The sequence below is a fragment of the Aptenodytes patagonicus genome, chromosome 1, assembly GCF_965638725.1.
Source record: "Aptenodytes patagonicus chromosome 1, bAptPat1.pri.cur, whole genome shotgun sequence".
NCBI lineage: Eukaryota > Metazoa > Chordata > Aves > Sphenisciformes > Spheniscidae > Aptenodytes > Aptenodytes patagonicus.
Window position 1 is genome coordinate 55,340,507 of NC_134949.1, and position 24,789 is coordinate 55,365,295.

At 46.6% G+C, this 24,789-nt stretch overlaps 1 protein-coding gene across 1 annotated transcript; it reads left to right on the plus strand.

Annotated features, from left to right (window-relative positions):
* Nucleotides 1-1,779: 1,779 nt before the first annotated feature.
* On the plus strand, nt 1,780-24,741 carry FAM234B (family with sequence similarity 234 member B). Its single transcript, XM_076336325.1, has 13 exons — nt 1,780-1,837; nt 8,104-8,496; nt 9,459-9,557; nt 12,220-12,408; nt 13,896-14,026; nt 14,710-14,857; nt 15,210-15,351; nt 16,005-16,148; nt 19,624-19,705; nt 19,937-20,089; nt 20,703-20,820; nt 21,977-22,203; nt 22,633-24,741. The coding sequence occupies exons 1-13, from the start codon at nt 1,801-1,803 to the stop codon at nt 22,636-22,638; spliced, it is 1,869 nt and encodes a 622-aa protein (XP_076192440.1). The 5' UTR covers nt 1,780-1,800; the 3' UTR covers nt 22,639-24,741.
* Nucleotides 24,742-24,789: the final 48 nt, after the last annotated feature.

Here is a 24,789-nt window from a genome sequence, read left to right on the forward strand (position 1 = left end):
CGTACAAGCATTGTAAACTATGGGTTCTTGCAGTGTATGTGTGTGTGCCAGATGTTAGAAGATCACAAATGAGGACACCAGATTTTCCAGTTCCTGCTTCTGGCTGTTTTCTGCTGTACCTTTGCTCCCAGCTCTAATTGGTGCCAGAAGCATTTTCTTAGAAAGAGCTGCTCTGCTGGACAGCTCTTGTCCCTGTGTATCACAGGCTTTGCGAACTGAGACTTGGAAAGGATCCAGCACCTCTCCCATAAATATTTACATAGATACAGGACCATCACTGCTCTTAAATGAAAAAGTGGAGGAGCAGAAATGGCATATGGAACAGAAGGACTCTGTATTCAGAAAGACCTGGAAGGGAAGGAAAAAGAACTTTGATGGCTTCTCCAGAGTTTGCCACCTGGGACTACCCCCCCCAAGTGCTGTGTTCTCAGGAAGGTCCTGATCTGAAGCCTGATGAAATCAATGGAAAAAATCCCTCTGGTACCAAAAGGCTTTGGATCAGGAATTACTCTCTCTTTCCAGTTCGTATCTGAAAAAAAAATTCTCTTCACGAGCTAGACCACTTGGTGTCTCTCTTCTGCTCCTCCTTTATTGTTATTATTTAAAGAGTTTCAGGACAGACCTGGACAGGAAAGGGTAAGTACATTATTCACAGGAATGGTGCCTGAAACAGGGGAAAGCAGCAGCAGATGCTGAGGAAACATGATGTGTTCGTTAGCCAATCAGACTCTCTTTTGATGTATTCAGCCAATACTCCTTTCTCTTCTTCTGTGACAAAGGAGTCAGCCCTGAGAGTTCTCACATAAATCATGACTTGAAGAAGTGGTGGTGTTAGGTGGCCCGTGCATGGGCCTGGGAATCAGGAAGCTGGAGCCTTGTGGCTTTGGGGAAGCCACAAAACCCTCCATGCTCAACTTCCCCATCATGGGAACGGGAGAGTTCACTTGTTTGCTTACCTCGGAAGGCTGTGGTGAAGATTGAGGAGAGCTTTGGAAAAACCCCTAGTGGTCTTTTGTACTGTAATTAAGCAAAAAAAAAAAGTTGCAAAATAAAACAAAATCAACAAATAACATTTTTTCCAACCAAAAACTTCCCAAGAATGAAGGTATATATTTATACCAAGAACAACTTAAAGGACTGGCACTTTCTGTATAACCCACTTAAGACAACGACCATATTTTTGCATGAGTCTGTGCCCAGCACACAGTGGGGGCTGTATAAATCCGGACTGTCCTTGGTCACGGCTCGCTGCCACAGGCCCCACCGCCCTGCGGGTCTCTGCCCCTGTGAAACAACAGGGAGGAACTGAAGGGAAACGGAGCCAGCAAAGAGCTTCGGTTTCAGTGGGAATCCCAAAATTTAGGCCAGGTGGGTGGCTATCTCTGCAGGAAAGCAGCGCCTCCGAGGTGAAAGCCCTGTCGCCATCCCACCCGGAGGTCTGCCGGCTCCTGGCAGGGACAGCCCCAGGGGGAGAGGCCCTCAGGGCCCGGTGGCCTGCACCCCTCACACCCCCAGCCTGCGCCCCTCGCAACCCCTGGCTGCCCACCTTGCGGCCCTCACCCGCAGCTCCCGGGGACAGGGACCCCCGGGGCTGCCCCCCGCCACCCCTACCTCTCCGCCCCAGCAGAGTGGTACCTTGCGGGCGAGGAGCGACGCGGCCCCGGAGCCCCGTCGGGTTGGGGTGGGGAGGGGAGGGGGCCCGCCCGCGGCACCTCGTGCCGCAGAACTACAATTCCCAGCAGGCAGCGGGAAGGCGTGGAGAGGGAAGGGTGGCGCGCATGCGCACTGCGCCTCTCCAGCATGGCTACGGTGCTGTCCCGGGCGCTGAAGCTGCCGGGTAAGGGGTCTGCACCCGCGGGAGGGAGAGAGCGACGGGCCGGGCCGGGCCGGGGCGGCCACGTCCGGGTCTGCCCCCGGCGGCGGGGAGGCGCAGTTGCCGCTGCCTGGGGGCGGTGGGGTGCGTAGCCGTGGTGATGTGGCGATGTGGTGGGGCGAGGCCCGGCGCTGGGGTGAAGGGGCAGGCCCGGCCGCCCTGGGGGCGCAGGCTGTGCGGGGGCCCGGCGGCCTCTGCCCGGGTTCCGTGGCGGAGGAAGGGCTTCAGGGGACGGGGCAGCGCCTCGAGGCTCCGGGGGCATCGTGTGTGGCGGCGGGGGCCTGAGCCTGGCCGCGGCCCTGTGAGCAGCCGCGCCGGGACGGAGCAGGGGGAGACGCCGGGTCCCGCAAGCCGCGCAGAAGTGGGCACAGGGCTCATGACAGCCGCCACCACCACGAGAAAGCGTTAGTCCCTCTCTGATTTGCTCCTGATGTGTTTTACCCCCCAAAGCCAGGCCAGGATTTCGCTAAGTGCCACTGCAATTACCCATGTAAATGTTTAAAGTCTGCCTACCACTTCTGCATACCTTCCAGCCAGAGATCTTCAGTGAGATGAAAGCATATTCAAGCATAAGGGACTATTGTGTCAGGGAACCAGATCTTTCAAAGATATGGCAGTGAGCAGCAGTCCAACAACCATTCTTTTCAGTGAGGAGATTAAAAGGGAATGAAAATACATTGTGAAATCAGATGAGGAGATTAAAAGGGAATGAAAATACGTTGCGAAACCAGATCTTGAGAGCGTGCTAGTTGCTGTTGGATGGACTGAAGATGGTGCCAATGCACCTGGCTGCATTCACCCAATGGGAAAGTGCCTCGTTGCCCCTCTTGACCATGTCTTGCCTTTGGGACAGCCATGGGACAGAGACAGGGCCCAGCTGTGTGCTGCTGGGGGAGGGTTCCTTCCCAGCACCATGCACCACTATGGTTCTGCAGTGCCCCAGTCTGTGAAGCTGCACTGAGTGGGCAGGTCATGCTTTCCTCCTCCATCAGTCCATGAAGATCACACTAACGTCTTCAGGGCCCTTCCCGCCAGCTTTTAGTAACCCATACCAGGAGTCATTATTTTTTAGTTTATGTACTGCCTGTTAGATCTCATTCAAAGAAGTTTTGTTTGCAAATCAGTGTCTTCCTGTTTTTATATATATATATGTTTGTCTAAATGGGAAGGAATATATTTAACATGAAGTTTATTTAGAAAAAGTGCTAACTGGTGGGTATAAGTATGTGTGTTGGGGTGTGACCACTGGGGGACTGTACAATAACAAGTACAGATCTCTTCTGGGACCTCTGGAACCAGCGTGATCTATCTGATATCTGCTCTTGTGAGGCACTGATTTGGAAAAGAGCATGGGCCTTGCAACTGCAGCTAAGAAAACAGTTCTTGCATCAGTCCTTAGGTTAAATCGCATATATCACACCTTGTTTGTGTGGTTAACTCTTGAAAAATGCAGCTTTCAACAGCAATGAGAAAGCAGAAAGCCTATTGCTATAGCTGTTTTTTCCTGCTGCATCTCATTAAATTAATTACATCAATATGTGGCAACTTATCTCCCCACGGGCTTAGAGATATGTCTGCTCTTTTCCAAATCAGTGCCTCACATGTCACTAGGTACAGTGACTGGTGCCTGCCAACTGCCAGCTGGGAAAAAAAAGAAAAATAAACAGAACACGAAGCGAGTACAAAGGATACTGAAACCAGTATCTTATCACTGGAATAACACACTGATAATTGTACTCATCTAAAGTCCAAGATTTGCTCTTTTCACTCCAAAGTGAGTGCAAAGAAAAGCCTTTCCAGTACGTCAAAAACAGAAAACAGATTACAATTAATATCTTTCAAGCCATCAGCACTAGAAATGAGTATTTCATTATGAGTGGGACCTGATTCCAATACAGATCACCTCACAGATGCCTCCTTTCCAAATCATGATCACGATTCATCTTTTCTTCTTTGAGAAGTCACATTCTTCTACTGCAACAGTTGCAAGAGCTGCCTGTGCAACAAGTACTATTAGGCAAATGCACAGGTGATTTTCAAAGTCATAAAGTGCAGTTTAGAGTCCAACTGCCCTTGAAAGGTGGTAAGTTTGGGGCACTTTCTCTCTCTTCTGCCTTTGAAAACCTCCCTCTTCAGTATTTGCTTTTTCTTTCAGTGGCTGCAAAAAAAAAATCTGGGGCAACATGACCAGCAACTTAGCCACAGACCACGAGCAACAGTTCCTCAGATTGACTGTAACCACAGGCCACTGACTGGGAACCTCTGTTTTATCACTGGTGCCATGGAAAAAATGGAATACAATTTAGAGCAGGTCAGAACAGAAGCAGTTTATTTACTATACCTGTAGGAGAGAACACAGAGCAGCAGTGAAACTGACTTTGCTGATACGAACTCCGTCCCTGTAAAGTGGGTTCAAGGTTTATATACACTTAGAGATGCTATGCAAAAGACAGATAACAAGATGTGAGTTATACAGATCTGTTACATACACAAGGTCACAGAACTACTCGAGGTAGGTCTGGAGTCTGTTTTCTTTAGCGCAGGGACTAATTTATCATGAAGGTTACACAAGTGATTATCGTTTCAGGACATAGGGTGAGAGTTTGACCAAGAGGCTGACTTGGGTCTTAGCATTTCTACTTCCATGATGGAAAGCTGAAAACTGCATGGGAGTATTGGATTTTCTGACAGCTGATCACTTGCAACAGAGGCAGTTTTAGCTTTCTCTTGATGGACAAACTGTCTTCCCCCAGCTTGAGCCTTGTTGTTGACCAGAAAGGAAAGAATTTGACTTCTGGAACACTTCTCAATAAATCATAATTCTCTAAATGGTGTGAGACTACCCTTGTTTTCACACATTCTTTACTGCTGTTTATGTCTCTCTATTTATGCTTTTCTGTTGAAAAATCATTTGGGAGTGATTAGTGGAAGCCAAGTGTGATATCCCTCCTTCCCACAGCAAGTGACCTAAAACTCAGGTGAAGAGTCATGTTCCTTCTGCTCTCTCTCCAGCCAGGTGAATCATGAGTTATGTATTCTCTGCACCGCAGAACAGCCTCGGGAGGCTGGGCTGAGTATGTCCTCACCAGCCCTCCAGACGCATTCCCAAAACACCTACAGATCGATTGTTAGGGCTCTCTCCGAACAGTCGGAGATGAGCATTTGAATCCTCTGAGATTAGATATGCAATTGGATTTCCTATGTGCTAGGTGAGTGCTCCAACAGCTGTTGTTAAAGGGCAGTGTCTTCCCTCCTTTTGGCTTAAAAAAAAAAAAAATCAGCAGGGCATTTTATGCCTGGCCTTACTGAGTGACTGTGCCTTGTGAGAGTGCCAACTAATCTCTTGAGGAAAGATAGGGAGAAGGAATGCCAGTTTCTGGTTCCTGGTCAGGCTTGGACATGAAATAAGACTGAGCAGCTCTCTGCTTTATAGCTCTCCTGTAACTCAGTAGATCCTTTCCTATGTAGATCACCAACAGCTGTAAGTCATTACTGTGTAGTAGCTGTTTTCTAGCCTCTGATCAGCGGGTCTCAGCAGGAAAGGTGTTCCCATTACAGATTGTCTGTGGTTGACACCACTGTCGATGTCACCAATATCTCAATCCCTGCCAGTTCAAGGAGTGGGTGAGCCATAGTTTCGAGGTCCTTTCTGTCTCCTAGAGATCCAGAACAAAACTGTTCCAGATAAAGCTCATTCCTGTCAATGCTTTTAGTTGCCCCAAGGATGAACAACGGGTTTCAGTCTTCTGGATTGACTGTCTGGAATTAAAATAATTAAACAAATCACAGTATATCTGAAGTGTAAGTATGCTGTTGAGTTGTTTTACTCCAAGAACACCAGTTTCCAAAACCGGGAGCAGTCTGGTTAACATAACTGTCCGACTTTGACTTCCCAGGCTAAATACCATTTACTCTTGGGCCAGCAGCATTTCCTTTTCATACCACTCTGACCTGGTTTGAACTGGCACATCTGGATATGTAGCGAGAAGCTGCAAATACCCTGCCAGCGAGTCCTCTCTGGAATTTCTTGTTTTCGCTGAGTACTCTTTCAGCAACTTGTCAGCACAACCTACTGTATAGACATCTGGGAAATTCACACTGCGCTGTGACTGCAATCTCTGAGCAGAGCACTGTGTGCCACCAAGGTCAGCGGCCTTCTGTGCTGCTCACAGGATGGAGCCAAGGTTATCAAGACTTCCTGAAAAGCCCACACTTTGAACGCATGTTTAGGGCAGATCTATGTGAAACAATGCGGTGTCTCACAGGAATACACTGGCCTGTCCCATAGGAATGTAGTATCTTTTAGCTGGGTGCTCTGCCTCCACAATGAACAGCTTTTTGGAGTGTGTATGTGCACCAGATTGTTTTGATGTGAGTCTTTTGTAGAAGCCCCTAGTTCAAAAAGGAAGGGTCTGATTTACATATGTGATCTTGTTGGATATCTTTATTTCCCTCTGTTCAGTGTGGGTGGGTTGTCCTGGCTGCTTCCCTTAGTGTGGGGCATTTGGCCTTTAGTGGGATTCACAGTTTTTCTTAAATCCTAAAGCTGATGCTGAATACCATTTATAAGTGGTACAGGAAGGGGAAGTGAAGGTCCTTCCGTGGGGCGAGAAATGAGAAAGAAATGAGATGCACATGCTACAAAATAGATTCTAGAAGATGCAAAATAGGTGTGTTGCACTAACTAGTACTACAGTATGTCTGTAACTGTGAGTCTGCCTTTAACAAGAAAACCAGAAGTAAGGCATATTGCCTTATGCAGGAGGAATAATCATGAAAGCCCTTAAATTTCCACTCTGTAAAGCCTTCCCATCATCTTAGTGTCTGAGAGTGGTTACAGCTTGCGTATTTTTGCTTATTATTTATGCCTTGCATGTATCACTTCAAGCATCTTTGGGCACAAGTTAGCTCCTGTCTCTGGTCAGCTTTAGGCAAAGGGAAACGGGGCAGATACCTGGGACAGCAAAGTCCCACCTTGGAATAGGAGAGAGAGAAAAATAGACTTAGACCCTGCAATCATCGGAGCAGTGGCCATGGCTCCATGCCCAGCCTGGTGGTGCAGGGCAGCTCCCTGAGATGTGATCCTCCACTCATAGCTCAGGGCAGTGAGTCTGCATGATCTTGCCTGCCCCGATAAACAGATGGCCCTGGCCTTACGCCAGTATGTACGACAGGGCTCTGCACCTGCCCTCGTCACACTCCCTGCGGCTGTCTAGGGCTTGGGGGAGTAGTCATCCATGTGCCAGGCATCTGTGGGGGAGACACCTAAAGCTAAGCTATTTTTCTTGTACCACCACCTGAAGGCATCGGTACTAATTTATCTATCTCGGCAAGGCCAAGCACAAGCTGTCAGCTCTGGTGGGAGCAGGAAAAGAGCAGGAGCACTGTGGTTTCCTACTGCAGGGGCTGGAGCACTCCCTCTCGCAGTGCTGAGCCATACAGAGAAGGTGGTGTCTTAGAGGGGCAGCCCTGATCCCTTCAGAGACCAGCATGTTACTGGCCCAAAAGGGCAAAATCAATTTGCCCTCATCTTCAGGGAGTCGATACCCGTTTTTATCAGCACTGCAGAGAAACCGTGCACAGTGCTCTATCCCTTCTATCCCTCACAAAGCAGGACAGCAGATGTGGCACACTATAAGGCAGCGGTGCTGCTTGGAGCAGGCAGGAGGAAGAGGGGAAAAATGAGTTGCAGAGGGAGGCCCCCTCAGAGAACTTGTCAAGAGAGACTACAAGTCTCTGACAGAGACTACAAGTCTCTGACAACAAGTCAGAGACTACAAGTCAAGAGGGGCTGTGTCGGGATTAGAGGCTAACAAATGCTAAAGGAGTTCAGAGTCTGAAGTCAAGAGAGTGCTGCAGTTTAGGCACTCAGAGCGTTAAGCATGACTTCATGTCAGTGTGTCTCATTACCAAACAGGAAAGTATTAGAATTAAATCAGGCATGAATTCCATATGTATACACATACATATGTGTGTCTGTATATAGATATGTTATATATACACCTTTATCTTGGGGAAATAAACTGCTGGCATCTTTTCTCCTGCAGCTGCTACTCTGAAACATGGACAGACCCTGTCTTTTCTCTCAATCCTCTCACTTGGATCCATGCAAAATGCAGACTGTGCTGTTGCCTGTTCTGTATTACTCTCCACTGCAGCCTTTTCTCCACTGAGATCCTGCAAAAGCGAGGAACTCATGCTTTACTGTCTCTCTCCATCTCTTTCCTCAGGAAAGAAGAGCCCGGACCTTGGGGAGTACGATCCCCTCACTCAGGCTGACAGTGATGAAAGTGAAGATGACTTGGTACTCAACATCCAGAAGAATGGGGGGGTCAAGAACGGGAAGAGCCCCCCTGAGGAGGTGCAGGACCCTGACTCTGATGTGGAGGTTGGGATGACAAAGCAGCACACGTCAGAGAGAGCGCCCGAGGGTTATCCTGCAGAGACGGCTGGGAGTTTGGAGCAGAAGGCTGCTCCCTCCCTCATGCCATACCTGCGCACAGCGATCTTTTTGCTCACTGTGGTGATCTCAATGATTCTTGTGTTGGTGTGCGCATTTCTAATTCCCTGTCCCCCTAGAGACTTGCATAACACCTGGAACCGCAACCTAGGTCAGGGAGCAGGTGAGAAAGCCCCAGGAACAGCATCTGGCGTGGGGGAGGTGGCAGCTCCCAGGCTGGGCATCGGCGGGAGAGACCTATCTGGGAGAGCCAGGTCAGAGCAGAGGCCCTTCCTCACCACTGCAGATGCTCCGAGGTAATAGACAGGCGGCTGTGTCCTGCTCACTCTTCAAGCTGAGGCCTGTGAGATCTGGCATCAGTAGATAACAGTGCCACAAAATCTTGTTTCTGTCAACACCAAAAAACATTTTGACTCTTCTCCCATCCTGCCTTTTTGTCCAGATGGTGCGCTCTGTTCCAGATAGAGATGGCCCAGCCCACTTTAAAACATAGCGCCTCCCTCTCTACATCCTGGGTTTCACCAGCACCTCCACACTGAAGTGTGTGGGTGTGTTTGGGAGGAGAGGGATAGAAGTCTCTGTGTCTTCTAACTTCTGACTTCTAACTAACCTTATTTCTTTTGTCTTCTTGTCCTGCTTGAATCCATAAATCAACATTCGGGATCTTTTGTCATCCTATACGGGCCACTGATAACATTTCTAAAGTATCCCCCATTCTGACTTCTGCAGTAAAGTAACAGTGGTTTGTGAAATAATTTCTACCAGGTCTAGATATGTCTCTCCCTCCTTGCTTTCTGCCCCTGGCTTCCAAATCTAAGCCTTTCATAAGATATGTGGCTCCCACATCACCTCAGAAAGTGAAGTGGGAAGCAGAAATCTTTTTCTGTTAGCTCCTCTGTTTTTCCCTTTCCTTTCTCTGACCCAGATGCTACATTTCTGCCTTTCCATGCAATGAAAGATCTTGCCGTGCGGTGAGCTGCCTGGCATTGGTGGTTCCCTAGCAGACTTTGTGAGGCGTGGCTGTCCATGAGTCTCTTTTCTGGGCCAGCCCTCCTCTCCCAGTGTGGAAAATGGGCTGGATGGCCTTTTTGACAACAGTGCAGTGATTCTCTGTGACTGTTGCAGGTGGTGTGTTATCCCCACTGGAGCTGTGTGATGTGAATGGCGATGGGCTCCCTGACATCCTCATTGTCTTCACTGCCTTGATGAATGCTAGCGTCATGGGTAAGCATCGCAGCTCCTTTCCATTCCTCTTTCTGTACGTGTCAGTACGGACCTTTGTATGTTTGTCTTACTCATGGGAAGAGTTCCTGCCACTGCAAATCCACTGCATTGCTCTTTTCAGAGTTCCTTAAAATGGCTGGTGTACTGTGCCTGTGCTTTGTAATGCTGCTCATAATTTTTGTTGCAAGCCTGTGCTCCCATACCTGTTGGGTCAACATAATCTATTTCCCCTTATCTTGGGGCAAGTCCATTTCTTTGTCCTGTGTTTGTGCACACTTGGTTTGGGTGCAGAGATAAAGCGATCAGAAAGCACTGCTCTACAACTAACAATTGGAAATAAGGTGGGTTTTTTTCCCCCCTTGTTATCTCTCAGAGCCCTTCACAAAAGAGCTCAGTCTAACTACCTCCATTTTACAGGCACAGAGGTGGAAGCAGAGAGAAGGGAAGTGGCTTGACAAGATCACAAATGAGGTTCAGTGGTAGAGTCTCGACTCTTTCCTGATCTGTGGTTGAGTGTCCTGGTCCTTACCAAGAGTAGTTGGCGACAGGAACAGTGATGGCAGAGCTGACTGTTGGAGCACTCTGGTTCTTCTGAACTAGCCAGTTGCTTGCCAACAGGGAACATGATGGATTTTTTTAGAGCAGCTGTAGGTCAGTGTTGCAGGAAACACCCTTACCTTGCTGCCTTTTTCTCCAGGTCACTCCATGTACTTGCCAGGCTCCAAATCGTTCTTAACTCAGATAATAGACTGGCTGATGGTGGGGAAGCTACTGTGCCTGGCTGTTTAGCAGGTATCGCCCTGCTTCCTCCTGGCTGCTTTTGCTTTCTTTGTTAACCCTCACACCCCTCGGGTAACATAGCAGCAGCCTGCTGATACTGGCCACTGTTATACAGGGGCTGCCAAGTTCGGTGGCATCCTATTGCACTGGGCTTCTGAAGTCCGGGGGGTTCCCGGCTGCCTGCTGTACTGCGTCTGCCTAGCCTGGCATCACCTGAGATTACCTGAATCTGTTCAGTCTCGGAGACATATTCAGGGAGCAAGCATACATTGCACAGCCTGAAGAGAACTCTTATGGAAGCAAAATGCCTTGGCTCTTCAAAGAGTAGGGTACTAAAAATATAGTTAGAGGATAGGGAAAATGCTGCTTCTCCATGGCCCAAGCAAGGCCCTCGGTATTTCACAGCAAGGCCCTTGGTATTTCACAGCAAGTCCTATAGAAAGAAACCTATGAGCAGAGAGAAAACTGTAAAGTAAGTTAAAAAAGAAAGTGAGAGAGGGAGATACTGTTGACATAAAGGCTGCATTCAGTTTGTAGAGGTTGTCCTTGTGTTCTGTATCTTGCCATTGCATTGTATTTGTCTCTCATCGCAGACATAATGTACAGTTGTTAGCATGCTCTGAATGGAACTAGTCATACCTAGCTGCATCCTGGGCTATAGCTATGCTGGAAGACAAAAGGCAGACATTAAAGCAGGTGTAAGCACATCACAATCCTAAACCCACATAGCTGGACGTCAGCCCTCCTGTAGCTTGTGCTCAGAGCATTCACGCAGTGTCAAGTAAAGATAAGCTTGGGATAGGTACCTGATGGAGTAAGCTATGACATTGTTAGCTGTTTTTCCAGCTTGTACACACAACAGCTGTGAGCTGCATTCAGGAGTTAGTTGTTCTTGGTCCCTGCCAACCCAATGAAGAGAACTTGGGCTGGGGCAACCCCTTAGCATAAGCCAGATGATTTTCAGTTTGAGTGAGTTTGATTTAGAGAGTGGGCTCAGACTTGCTTTTAGCCAGTGGCCCAGATACACCCTTTGTGTAGTCAGGTCATGTGTTGTTTTGCTAGTAAGACAGGAGTCAACTGGGACTGTTGTTATTTTGAAATGTATGGGAGTTCATAGTAAATTGTGATATGAGCATACCAGGTGGAGATTACAGTAACCACAATTATGTCTGAGGGCAGGCTGAGCTAAAAGTTGCTCACATTTGGAATCAGAGCCAACAGTCAATTGAAACAGCATAGAGCACTTTTGTTTTACAATTATTTTGTGCTAACCGGTGAATTAGGAAAAGGCCCGAGTTACACGAACTGGTTGCATTCAGTCTGTTTTTCATGATAATAAAACTCATTTGGAAAACAAAGGAAAAAGCTCTCAGATTGCCAATCACCACCTTCTGCTCCAGAATTACAGACAACCCAGGACTTTCACATGAGGTGGCATCTGCCTTCGGAATCACTTAAGGTTTCCCCTTGGTGCTAGCCCTTGTCTTGAGGGAGAGGGGATCAGAAGAATCAGTCTGGTTTGACAGCAGTACATTTCACACCAGGAAGTCAGCACAACTGAGCAGGTTGTCCCCCAGGATCTTGGTTCCTCTGTGCCCAGCTGACTACATTTCTTGCTGTGAGCTCGGGTCCAACCTCCATGATTGTCTGCGCTGTTGGCTGACAGCCCAACTTGTCTGGAAATCACTGCTAGGCTCTGCAGGCAGAGAGACTCAGCCATGGGGTGGGTTTTGACCTTTGCTTTCAGGCAGTGTGGATGTGGCTGGCTTGAGCCACTCGGCTCTAGGAGGTAGAGCTGGAACTCAAGCGCAAAGACCAAAGGCAGCAGGGACATAGCCTCTGACGCCAAGGGATTTCACTCCCTCTTTCCTGCCTTTTCCAGGTGTCTCTAGGCCCTCCGTAACTGTGGTGGCCCTTTCTGGTATGAATGGCAGCACCTTGTGGTCCATCCAGCTTCCAGAGGAGACTCGGAGTGTGCAGTGCAAAGGGCTGTCACTGGGTGCACCTGCAGAGCCTGTCTGCCTTGTTACAGGAACATCAAAATTCCTCAGCCTTCTCAGTGCCTCCACAGGTAGAGTCAACCACCAGCGTATTAGAAATATGCTACTGCTTTTTTGTTTTCTTTAAAGGACTAATAAGCATGAATGATTCAGTGTTGGCACTTCATGGTGGCTGTTATCTAGTGACACACAGGAAGGAGTCAAAACACTAATGAGTTTCTAGTTACACAGGATAAGAGAATCCAAACCATTGCTGCTCTGTGGCAGCATCTTCATCCTATCATCTCAGAACATTTTAAAGTGTTAATCTTATCCTGTAGCATCCCCATGATATAAAGGATACGTAAGGTCTGTTCTCATCAACATTGAGCTGTTAGTACAACTCAGCACCTACCTAACTGAAGCACTGAAAAGCTGAACACCGTTCTTGGAGAAGTTATATAAGGACGTGTGCTACAGCCAGGAAACCTTCCAGAGAAATTAGGCCCATAGAAGAACTGATTACATGTGAATGAATATTACATTTTTAATCACTGGATCATGTACCCCTACATTCTCTGATTGCTGTTTGTTCTACCACATTAATTCACTGGCAGAAATATTCATAGGTCGGTATAGGGATGTTTTTGGAATCAGAACAGAGAATGGAGACATACTAGAAACCTTGGGTTTAAGTGACAGATCCAGTCAATGAGCAGCGGCACTTACCTTTCAAATGCTTTTAGGGACCAGATTACTTGCACAATGTTTGCACGGTCAGGACCACAGGCTGTCTCCTTTACCAGCAGTAGCAGTGTTATTAATGTGCACAAGTGTTTGCAGGTCTGGCCTTTGGTTTCCTTTGTCATGCAGGGGCAAACCCAATCCTACACAGTAGCAGCAGCAGAAAAGCATTTTTAAACTCTGATTGAAAAAGCAGAACTGTTGGCAAAAGAATCATGGAAAAGTAAAAGCATTTTTTGGGTCTTTGCCAATTTGCAAATCAGGTTTTACTGAGTCTCCAGCTGGGTCCATGCTGGACTGCTGAACCATTTGACATCACATCTGCTAACATGCTTTCACCCTGAGGTGGAGCGAGCATGCCATGCTGGAGTGGCTATTTGCTGCTGGGAATTTAACTGAGACACAGATTTGCACTTTGAGTATCAGAGCTGCCCATCTGTTCCCTTCCCTGGCATCTACCTACAGGCTTTACTGCTGGCTGAGGAAAACAACTGCTGTCTTGCAGAGCAGCACTCTCATTTAGGTTCTCCTTCCAAGAGTGAACCTCAAATATTCTCTGCTATTTCAGGAATTGTTTTGTCTCAGGTCTTTCTAGAGAGATGCTAAGAAGGAAGCACAGCAGGACTTGAGGCGTAACTCAAAGACAATCTGAAGAAATGCTGGGGGAAGAACTTTGCTTCCCACTGCAGCTTGCCCCAGTTTGTAGGCTTGTCTTTCCTCTTCTCAGAGAATGGGGGAAACAACCTCTCCTTCAGGAAGGTTTTGTGGAACCCTCTGGGAATGCCCGCTGGTTCCCCAAGTGCTGCAGGTCTCTTTCATCCTGTTCTTCCCGCAGGCAAGACCATCTGGACGCTGAACTCCATCCATCTTTCAAGTGGGATCCTGGCTGCACCAGCTGCAACTCTTCCGGATGTAGATGGAGATGGCATTAGGGATATTGTTGTTCTGGCTCTCAAAGAGACACAGGTACAGCATATCCCTGCTCAAGGTTTGAAAGGACCTTGACTATCTAGAGGAAGAACAGGGAGCCTGGTGTGGAAAGGCTGTAACAGCAGCTGCAAGAGCACCTAATTTTAATTCCCTTAGATTTCCTTGAAAAGCACCCTTTTTCTTTAATAGGTCAGAGCAGTGAGATCGAGCAATAATGACACTACCTGCATTTCTTGTCAGCTGGGAATGAACAGAAGGGTCATTATTTACCCCTGACTGAGACTTGAGAATTATCTGTTTCTGTTGAGTGAAGGCTTGGTTTGAAGTGAGTGTTTAGCAGCAGTGTAGGGAGCCACGTTGAGATAAATCTCTGGAGAAAGGAGCATTCAGCTTATGCAAAAGAAAGAAATACTTGTGTGATTAGTTCAGATGCAGATTTCCTCTATGCTCATCCCTCCCCACAATTCTAGCATTAATGTTGTTAGAGGAATTCAGATTTTTAAAGTCCCTTCCATCTTTGATGCATTTGCAGTCAAGAGAGAAGCATGAATGTAAGATGTCCAGGAAGCCAACCTGAGCAAAGAGAAAAAGACCACTAGCTACACCTTGCTGTGGCGGGAAAGAGCAATGGAGCTTCATGCTGTGGGGACTGGGGAAGATTCTGAGGGCACAAGTGCATGAAAGCACTGCTAAAAATCTCTACATCTCTCTCTTTGCAGCCTGATGTGTTTTTCATCTTGGTGTCAGGAAAGACTGGGACTGCTTTGGGTGGGCCTGTGAAGTACAGCACCAATGGAGAAGGGAAAGTGATTGGCCCCCAAGTCCACATCACCAGCCGGGGAGCCATCTACATCCTGTTTGGTTTTGGTAAGATGTACCTTGCCCCTCCAGCACTTCACCTTACTGAGAAAACATTCATTTTGCCTAAAATGGCCCAGAGCATCCCTGGGATATTTCTGCCATGCCTTCTGCTGTGAAAGCTAGGAGTAGAGGGCATGGGGACAAGTCTCACTGCCATGGTGTGGAAAAGTGCAGGAGGACCAATACCTTCTAGCCTGGAATACCCTGGAGTTTCCCAAAGGCACATCATGCCAGGGAAGTTCCAGCTCTGGGCTTTTCTTTGCCTTCTACCACAACTGCAGTGGTCCCAAGGACCCTCCGTGCTATGAGGGGGTTAACTTTTGCAGACAGGACTTTTCATCTTTACTCTTCCTGGCAGGTAATGTTCAAGCAGTTGCCCTGAGGGATATCTTTACCCAAGCCAGAAACCGGGACAGCTTTCCTGCAATGCTGCAGCAGGAGGAGCCAGAGTGGGAAAAGCGCAGATCTGTCAACCTGTCAGAGCTCATTGACATTTACAGGTAGGAGATGGACTTGTCCTCTTGCTTCTGCTGGGAGAGGAAGGGGAGGGTAGGTACTAGTGCTCCTAGAGATGGTCCCTTCTACTTCAATACTGTCCTTCTTTTCATTGTCCAGTTGATGACAGTACTCTGGGGAGCCCATTGTTTCCTCCCTGTCATGTGGTTGTCCTAGCAAAAGTGCAGAGTATGATAAAAGGGAGTCCTTTGCTTCTCTTGCTTCTTGTTCCTTTCTTCCACACCCTATGCATACCTGGAGGAAAAACAAAAGGTGTTCCCAGCTAATGGAGTCCCTTTGGGAAGCTCAGTCAGTGTACAGCATTGTGGGCCTGGATTTCTCAGCTCCTTCTTCTTTACTGTCAAATTGTGGTCAAGGTCAGCCTGGATAGGAATAAAGGGAGGGAACAAATGTGAACCCCCAAACTCCATGCTTTTTGTAGTAACTCAAGATGTTCAGAAGACCCCACACCTGAATTTAGCCCACTTAACTGAGGATCCCCCAAAGGAAGCTAAGCTCCATCACTGGGGAAAAGATGGGCTTCTCCAAGAAGAGTTCAAATCTTAGGTAGGATGAATTGCCATGTGGACAGGCAGCTAGTGCTGAGATGTGCAGATACAAGCCTCGGAATCTCCTCTCTGCTTTCTGTTTGTCACAGTGGGGGTGTTGACTTCCTGCAGACGATGAAGACACCTGACACAAACTGCAGCAACCTGCTCATCACAACGAAAGAGGGCTTGATCCTACTGCAGGGACAGGACCTGGAGCCCCGCTGGACCCTGGAACTGCAGAACATCAGCAGGTTACATACTGGGAACATTTTTCTGTCCTATTTTTTCCTCTACCATTTCCTGCCTTTCACTTGAAAGCACATGTGCTCCTTAGAAAGCAATTGAGAAGAATTCTCCAAGTCTGCAGAGAAATCTAAGAAGTGGAGGTGTGCAGATGCATTGCCGAGCAAGTGAGGAGGGCAGGGGGAGCAAGGAACAGAAGGCTGGAAACCTGAGATGTGTGCTTGTGAGTGATCACAAATAAGGGGCTTGATTCAGGTACCCAACGTTGATGTCATGGGAATGTCGTGGCATTGGAATTCAGGGGATTACTGGTGATGATTCAGCTCATCTGCTGTCCAGGGCTGCCACTTGCCAGCTCAGTGGAGAGGAGCAGTTGCATTAGTGATGTTAAGTATTTAAAGAAGGTATCTGAGTATGGCCCACAGATCTTAATGTTCCTTGAAAGTTGAAAATGAGCACTCTGATGGCAGTCAGCACACTCTCTATACTAAATGTAAACCTTAAAATAATACTGCTCATTCTCTAATTTCACACATGGAAATTAAGTAATTTGCCAGATCTCATGGGTTGATAATAACCAGCAATTTCAGCTTGCCCGGTATTAAATATTTGCAAAGGGCAGTTGGGCACAGTTGAGGGAAATTACGTGGGAAACAAATTGCTTGCTCTGCTATCTAGAGGAAAGAAAGCAGCTCTCAGCTCAGTGTTACCTGACTGTCAAGAGCATCTATAGGAAGAAGGCACTGGAACTTCATTAAGCAAAAAAAAATGGTGTTCAACTAGGTTTGATACTCAGGTAATGTCCACATTCTTGAGGGCTGATGGATGACGTAAGCAATGGCTTTAGGAATGACTTATGACTAGTTGATTGTGCTATGGGGAAAGGAGATGGACTAAAAGTGTTTTGGGCCCAGAGTCTGCAGACTTCTGGATGTGTCTGGGGTCTAGTTTAAAGGGTAAGCGTGTACTGACTAAGCAAAGCCAGTTCATAGATGCGGTAAAATCAGTTATACACAAGAAATTTCTAAATGGACCCACTAGTGAATTGGAAAATTTATATGAGTTCAAATCAAGAAGGGTTGAAAACTGCTTTACCTGTTCCATTCACAGAATCACAGTATGGTTGAGGTTGGAAGGCACCTCTGGAGATTGCCTAGTCCAACCTACCTGCTCAAGCAGGCTCAGCTAGAGCAAGTTGTTCAGTGTGCAAGACAGCTGTGTGCTGTCAGGTTTTAAATATCTCCAAGGATGGAGACTCCACAACCTCTCTGGGCAACTAGTACTCCAGCTGCTGCACTCCAGCCCTGTTTTTTCTGGTTGTGTGACCTCCCAAGGGACAGAATACAACACATGTACAGGAGCTGCCAGATAGGCATTGAAAAATAGTGAAAGCAATTCTTGTTCAAGGCCACTGTGCTAAAGTCCTGGACTGCCTGTTTTCTCGGAGTTAAGAGAGACGAAATCTGGTAGACTGAATATATTATGGACAAGCATTTATTTAAGAGGGTATTTTTTTTTTTAGGACTTAGAGAAGTTCTGCTTAAGCAACACAGGCTGGGGGACAAATTCAGCTCAGGGGTGTCACCACAGAGTCAAACAGACTGAAACCCAGTTCCTTGTCAGACAAAGCTTACAGAGCCAGCTGAGAGCACCCCTTTTCCTGGGTAAACCTGCCCCAAGCACACCACTCCAGCCAGGCAGACTGAGTCCAGCCCTTTGGGAACAGTCTCTGAGAAAAACAACCTGGCTGCTGCAGATGTGCTGCATTTCCAGATAGCTTTTGACAAGATCCCTGGAAAACCATAAAGGAGAATCAGTAGTCATAAAACAAGGGTGAAGTTCAGAGACCATGAAATTGAGTAAGCAGTTGAAAATTGTGTTGTAAATGGATGTTTCAGATGAGAGAGGAGTAATAGCAGGTTGCTGTGGGGATTACTGTTGGGCAGGAATAATTATGAGCCTTCTGGTTCATTTGAGAAAGTGCCCAGGGGATTTTTCAGTTGATTGGTAGCATCTAGAATACGTCTGTCTGCATTCAGTTTGTGGGATCTGCTGCTAACTGTAACCCATAAGGGACATGAGAAGAGGCACCTTAGGAGAGGTTTTAAGTTTGTGCCCATAGGATTGAACTACCTACTACTTCCTTTTGCTACTGGAGAGCTTTCAAGCTACAGGAGTGTCCCATGATACTGTCTTGAAAGCATTGGTTCTGGTTGCCAAAGGTGTCTGTAAAGTGAATGACATTGTTTGATGTAGTAAGTATAAATAGTCAAGCCACTGCTGTACTGTGGCATTGCTGTTCAGGAGCCATTCTGGTATGCACATTTTAAAGGGGAAGCTGGAAAAAATTGGAGAAAAGGGCTGGAAAAAATGCTTTAGCATGGAAGATTTAAGTCAGTGGATTTATATGATCAAAGAGAAGCCTGAGAGGTGAGTTCATAAGCGTGTGTAATAGGAGCTAACAGGCATTTTAATCTTGCCATAGCAAGAACAAGTGCCTTGGAGCAAAAGCTATTCATGTTCAAGAAAATGAAAGTGCAGGCATGTTTCTTTGGGTGAGATTAATCATTAGAACTGACTGTCACGAGAAGTGATGAATTCATCTCATCTTTATATTTCTGTAGCAAGCCTCATGGCTGGTAGATCTAGTCAAAGTCAGCCTAGTGATACTTGGTTAAGTGGGTGAAATACAGCAATCTGTCATAAACAAGAGGAGGGAGGACATATTCTGATGATCCTGCCTTGCCATAAAATCTCTGATTCTGTGAATTTTGAGGAATTGTTTGTGCTTATTTAGAAACTTGTGTCTAGGTGTGGTGAATTTAAGGAAGGCAGAGATAAGACTCAGAAAGTCAAAGTCAAGATGATTAGAAAACAGTTATAATGAGAGATATTCAAGTAATAGTGTTATGTCACCCAGAAGGGAGAGGATGAGAGGGGACTTCATGTAAACTGCTGAAGGTTATAAAAAGGCTTGTAAAACCGCCAGCAGTAAGAAAACAAAGAATCATGGGCTGACATTAATGATGAGTATATTAAGAGCCATGTCACACAGCTAAGGCAGCCCGGGAAGTACACTTTCAGCAGGAGGTCAAATCTGCCAATGCATTTTGAACAGGCTGGGTAATTTTTTAGGACCATAGCAAAACTGTACAGGTTCTCATGCTAAGGAAAGAATAATACAGTCATGTCGCAGGGTGATAAACAGATGTCTACACAGATCAGCAAGGGATGCCCCCACACAGACAACTCTGAAGAATGGCTAACAAGCACCATGAGCTGCTTGATCATTTTTCATTTTTCTGATCCACCAACAAATGGTTCCTGACAGAACAGTTCTAAGTGGATGAAAGATCTTATTTAGCATGGCAAATCCTGCCTTTTTAAGAGGCAGAATGGAGGATGAAATCAACTGTGCTGCCTCCATCCGAAATCCCTGTTTTTCTGCCATGGGGCTGAGTGTTTCTTTTTCCAAATTTGCAGCCAGCCTGTACCAGGTTACTTCGGTGCTGACCAAACGCTGGACTTCATGCTGCAAGCACAGACTGGAGATGGGAACAAAAAGGTAAAACAAGTGAAGGCAAGGAGGGCATTGGCAGCATAAGAGTGAGGGAATTTGGGTAGAAAGGGACAATCATTCCCTGCTCCTCGCTCTTCCCATTTCTGTGGCTGACACTCATCACTGTGTGGCCACAGGCATGAAAGGGAACAGCACAGGCCATACCACTGCAAGGGGGTGTCTCTGTATGCCCACACCTGGACACTTATTAATGCTAGATCTCTCCTCTGCCTTGAGGTGGTGGTGATAGATGGCAAATCCGGCCACCCTGTTTGGAACCAGGAACTCCCGTGGCAGAAGCAACAACTTGATGCACTGTCAGTCATGACTTTGGACAAGAAGTCTGTTTTTCTCTTCTGGGCTGATGCACAGCCTGTGTTACGAAGTTTGGTGAGCAAGCATCCTTTCTTCACTTTGAGGTTTCTCTGTGAGGCACATGCAGTCTCTGTCTATTATTCCTAATGTAATTGAACTTTAAACCTGCATATAAGAAGGCTGTCAGGGACATCTTTTCCTCTTGCTTTGACACTCTGACCTCTCTGAGCCTGAACACAGGAGTTTGTGTGTGCAAATTCTTCACCAGAAAGCTTTATTGACAGAAAATTTGCATCCACAAGACCAAAACTTTCTGCGTGAATTTCATTTTTTTCTGCAACACTGAGATATTTTTACTGCAGATTTGTTCCCAGCCCCGAAGTGCTTCTTCTCTGCATGAAGACACACAAGTGAGCATGGAGACTCAAACTTCCAGACTGTAGCCTCACCCATCAAGCTGGCTTTGACAGAGCCAGATCTCAACCTGACCAAACAGAAGTTGTGGAGCAAATTCTGTTTTAGAAAAAAAACTTTGCAGGATTTCATTTCTGTAAAACCATAGAGTTTTTGATTCTCTGATCCACGTAAAGACAGTGCAGTGTCAGAAAACTTCTTTATTTCTTTGGCAAAGCTAGACTCCTCTTTGCTAGCCAGCTGTAATGTTTTTGTCTGTCCTTCATTCCAACAGCAACCTGGTCCCAGACCTGAGCACCCAGGGCTGCACCACCTCTATCTCCTCCATCCTGTTTTTCCTACAGTCCTTTTGGACCTCACCAATGCAACAGACAAAGTCATTGCTTCAGCAGGTGAGTACAAATGGAGGAGAAACTGCCTAGGCTAAAAGAAATATGGAGGGAGAGGTAGCTGTGAGAAACAATGGTGTGTAGTTGTGCCTTTAAAGGTAGCACCAGAGGTCCACCACACATAGGCCAGCAATGGGAAATAAGATTCATCTTCCTCCTGAAGGAAGGTCCTGTCCAACCCCTACTTTGCAAATGAAAGACCCACCAAGTTTCTTGCACGTGTTTAAGCAAGGAAGGATCCGAGTTTGATTTCCTGCATGTTTTACACCAGAGAAGTTCCCTGGCTTCCCATGGAGCTATTTATGATTTAAGGCGATGCATGAAGAATCACTATGAAACTTCTGTCACCTCAGATACACTTCTGCCTTTGTTGGCCATCTTCTGCTCTCTGGATAGCAGCTGTGCTGCTTCTTCCTCTTTCTTTTTGAAAGGGGGAATCTAAAATATTTAAACGTGTGTTTTCAGGGAAAAGTATATCTGGATTTAACATCTGTACAGGATTGTACAGCCGCTGTTGGATTTCCTTGCTCTTTCTAAAGCAGTTCAACCAACAGCCAGCCTGTTGAGTGTGGCAGGATGTGGGATATAAGATCTGTTCATCCCAGTACTGAGTCCAGTAGACCAGGAAGCATAGAAAAGCTGCTACATAGTGATACATCTAATTGGATTTGTATCAAAAACACAGCTCAGTCAAGAACAAATAGACTATCATTTTTAGAGGAGTTTGTTAGAAACTGGGATTTCTGAGGTCTGTACAGATCATTCTGCAGTGACTGGAGTGAACTGACTTGCCGGTGCTTTAGCAATTTCCCCTTCTATAGAGGTAAAACAATATCTGCTAGCAGGTGTGGGAAGGAAAGCTCTCTGAAAGTGAACTGCATTATTGAAATAGGTGCATCACTTATGTCAAGCTCAAAAACATCACCTTGAACCAAACCCTTCCATTTCTGATCTAAATTTCAGTTTATTTCCATGGAAAATTTTAAACTTAAAATCATTTTCCCTGATTAACTAAGGTGCATGCAATTATAAAGTCAGACTGAATATACCCTCAGTCCAGTGGATGTTTTGACTGAGTAAAGACTGTAAGATTTCTTTTGGAAGAAACGTAGTCGTTTACTCCTCACCAATATTTTCTCTCCCTTTTCTGATGGACCAGTTGGAATTAACGATCTCCAGAAGGATGCATTTCACATCACTGTGACAACAACTGCAACCTCTGAAAAACAGCCAGGATTTCTCTCGGTCAGCAAGCTGGGCCTGAAGTGGGCCATGATGAGTCAAGGTCGAATGGTGTGGCTAAAGGACACCACCACTCCCAAAATCAGCCGTGGAGAAGTGAGGCGATTTCTTGCCCGGCTGAAATTTGTTGACTTTCCTCAGAAGGTGAGATTGTGCAGGAATCCCTAATGAAATCCAGGCCTTTGAAAACATCTGATCTCTTCCCTACAGACAGAGTTAGGTGCTCTTTGGGATGCAAAGAGACTGGTGGGATGCAGAGAGACTGTTTACAGGATGACTGGCTGCCCCTTTGGGCATAAGCTGGCCAGATTGTGAGGCCCAGCTGTACTTTGGCAGTTGGACAAGGAGGGGGATCTTAGAAAGAACCAGGTATGATGATCATAAGGGACTGGCAAACTCACAGAGGGAGCGGAGAGGTGGGACAGAGATCACTTGTTTTGACATGGGCAAACAAGGGTCCTCCATGTAGTGGTGCCCAGGTTCAGTTGCTGACCTGTGAATTACCACTTTTCTCTACCAGACTGGATGATAATAGGTTTTGGCTTTAGTTTTTGTTTGCCTTTCCTTCTCCAGCTCTAGCGTGGTGGTTCCTCAGATTTTGGTTGGACCTGTGGCCTGTATGGGGAATACGGGCAGCTGCTCTGTGGATCTTCAGGAAAACTGCTGTGTAGAGGGAATGGGGGCTAAAAGCACTTCCCCTTTCTTCAGCTCTCTGGGGAATGCTGCTGGAGGCAGGTTTGTCCTAGGCAGACCTGTCCTGTACCAGAGCAACCTTGTTCAGCATCTCCCCCTCCATATGCTGTTCTTGCATGCTTCCTTTCAGGTAACATGGAAATGTGAATTTAGAATTTATATATATGTATATATATATATATATATATAAAAAAACCCAAGTTTTTTTATATATATATATGTATCAATTTATACAGTATATGTATATTTTTTGTATGTTTAATTTATGAACGACATTTAGGACACTCCTTTTTATGTCCAAACAGTATTCCCAGGCAGTCAAACAAGCTCTAGGCCTAGAGTGGGCCATGATGACTCAAGGCAAATGGTGTGGCTAAAGGACACCACCTGCTTTAATCTTTGTATTTTTGGAGCGAAGCCTCTGTCTGGCTCCTGCAGGGCTAGTGTTGTCCACAAGCTTTCGTGTGCTCTCAGCCCTTTTCTCCATTCTGTCACCAAACTCACAAACAAACTAGCTCTCTGGCTGAATTACCTGTTCTAGAGAAAGATGGTCCCCACAGCTTTTGCCAGTTCTTGCACTTGTATATTTCTTTTCCCAATCCCAAGTTCAAGACAGGCTCATGTGGGTGATGTAGAAGTGAAAGGTTCACATCTTATTTCTATCTCCTCTTCATCCATCCCTAAGCTTTTTATGAACCCAAAGTGTCACTGTAACATCACACTGCAGTCCAATGTGCTGAGCCCCCCTTTGCAATGTACCACAGCCCTTTTAGGGTAGATTCGCAGCAGATCCCCGCTGGCACTGTAAAGATCACACTAGATCCAGTCACAGCAAAGCTGATTCTCACACCACTGCTTCAGGGTTTAGAGGCTCAGACAGAGGCAGAACTGGAAAGCTTTTCTGTGCATTTTACCCCTATTCTGAGCTCAACTTTACCATTCCCTTGCCAGCCCAGCCCTGTGTGCAGTTCCAGGAGGAATGGACTACCCCCAGGGCACGTTTGCTCTCAGTATGTTTAGTGCTTTGAACTATGCCTCTGAGTGTGCCATCGGTCTCCTGTGTTGTAGTTGCAGAGCATCTACATGACTTTTCTTGTAATAGAAATGACCATATATAAACCAACCACTTTGGTGCCCCAGCAGCTCCCCACAGTGCAGGGCAACAACATAGGAACTGTTTTCCCAGTATGCCTTTCTAGGTCTGACCTTTGACATTAGACAAAGCCAGGCTAAGATGAGGATTGCAAAGGACTCTTCTGTCCTCCTGCTGGCACGTGCCCTTCCGGCCTCCCCGCACTTCCCTGTGAGTGGTGAGGTGATGGCAGGACTTTGACCCTCCCTCCAGATGGGCACATCTACCATGGATTTGCTCTCCTGGGCTCTTGACACCTCTCCTTGCTATATCACCCTCTTTCTCCTCCTTCCCTGCATCTCTGTATAAAGTTTCCAGGATAGCCCTTCAGGATTAGCTGCAAGCCCCAAGGCTGGTCCTTGGGCCCTGCTCTCTTAATGTCAGAGCCTGTGAACAGTTTGTATATGTTTAATGGTATTTTTGTGTAAATAGCTTTGTATATATTAGCACAACTGTAGCAACGGCTCTAGGCCTGGCATTTTCCTCCAGACAGGGGTTAGTGTTTATAATATATAGTCAGTTAATACAGCTGCATAATAGGGACTGAAAGTGTGAGGACCAGTAACATAAGAGGATTAAACGCTCCAGTGTTTAATCAGGCCCTTCCCTCCTGTCTAGCCACCACCTTGCTGGGAAAGGTGAAACAGCTGTTACCTGAAGTAGTTATTCTCCTGAGGTTCTTCCTGAGAGAACTGATATTCAAGTGCAGTGATGTTAGCTCCTCCATAATGTGAATTCACCCTGCTCGCACACACACACATCCCCACTGTGAATAAAGAGTCTGTCTGTATATTGTTGGGAAACTGTATTTGAACTGTGAACTGCAATGGAACAAATAAATACTGTGTACAGCATAAGTGTGTCATGTGAACCAGTGTTTCACCTTCGAGAGATTATGAGTTTGC